Source organism: Amblyomma mixtum, chromosome 8 (genome assembly GCF_055824585.1).
Source record: "Amblyomma mixtum isolate Tamu chromosome 8, ASM5582458v1, whole genome shotgun sequence".
Taxonomy (NCBI): domain Eukaryota; kingdom Metazoa; phylum Arthropoda; class Arachnida; order Ixodida; family Ixodidae; genus Amblyomma; species Amblyomma mixtum.
The window spans coordinates 69,662,505-69,663,327 of NC_143019.1; the positions used below are offsets into that span (position 1 = coordinate 69,662,505).

At 43.7% G+C, this 823-nt stretch overlaps 1 protein-coding gene across 1 annotated transcript in view; it reads left to right on the top strand.

Annotated features, from left to right (window-relative positions):
* The window catches only part of LOC149332886 (uncharacterized), a 1,962-nt gene extending 1,369 nt beyond the window's left edge, over positions 1–593 (top strand). The window contains exon 3 of the mRNA XM_089558444.1: positions 1–593. This exon is cut by the window's left edge and continues 107 nt beyond it. Within this exon, the coding sequence (XP_089414570.1) occupies positions 1–573 (573 nt within the window). The 3' untranslated portion in view covers positions 574–593.
* Positions 594–823: the final 230 nt, after the last annotated feature.

An 823-nucleotide genomic window follows, 5' to 3' on the forward strand; every position in this document is an offset into this window, starting at 1 on the left:
CAGATCGCACAAGACATTAAAAGAGTGCTTGGAATCGCTCGCACAGGAGTGCAGTGTGAAACCAGATTCAAGACGCTGGCGAAACGAAAGCGCAACGAGGACAAGAATAATGCAACCTCCGGCCATTCTCGCTGCGCAGTGTCATATGAAGAGGAATTTGCAGCAATCAGGGCAATCGATGATAGCATCGAGCCAGAGATTTTGCGAGGTGTGAGAAAAGTTTCGTATAAGAAGACCATACCAAATACTGCTAGTGCAGTGCCTTCAAGTGTAGACAGTTCTGATGGCTGCAGCCAGGAAAGTGTTAATATATCGTCTGATGACCATGCAGCAGATTCTGGTTCATGTCAAGGGACAGAAAATAAAAGGTGCCGCCCAGACAGAAAGACGCGCCCAAGCACATCTAGGATGCAAGAGATGGCATTTTTTTTTGAAGAAATGAGAAAGGTTAACAATGAAAAAGAAGGTCGGCGTGAAGCAAGAGAGCAGAGAAAAGTCGAAAGGCACCAGGCACTACTCAAAGCTCATGCTGAGCAAATGGCACTGATGAGGGAGATTTTTAACTCCAAATAAACAATTGTTCATGATTGAAAGATCCTATTTATTCAAGAATATTATCAAGCAGCACTTTAGACAAAGTTCCTTCGTTTGTACCTGTTGAAAATCACAACATGTGTTCTTAAAAGAGCAATAAAAGTTCGAGAAAAGCAATCATTTGTCCTCAGCATCATTGCAGCTTCAAAAGAGCTGTACCAAAGCTTCCCTTTTCAGTTCTCCAAGCCTCCGAAGGGCACTATCACGAGCAGTTGGTTGTGTCGGTTGG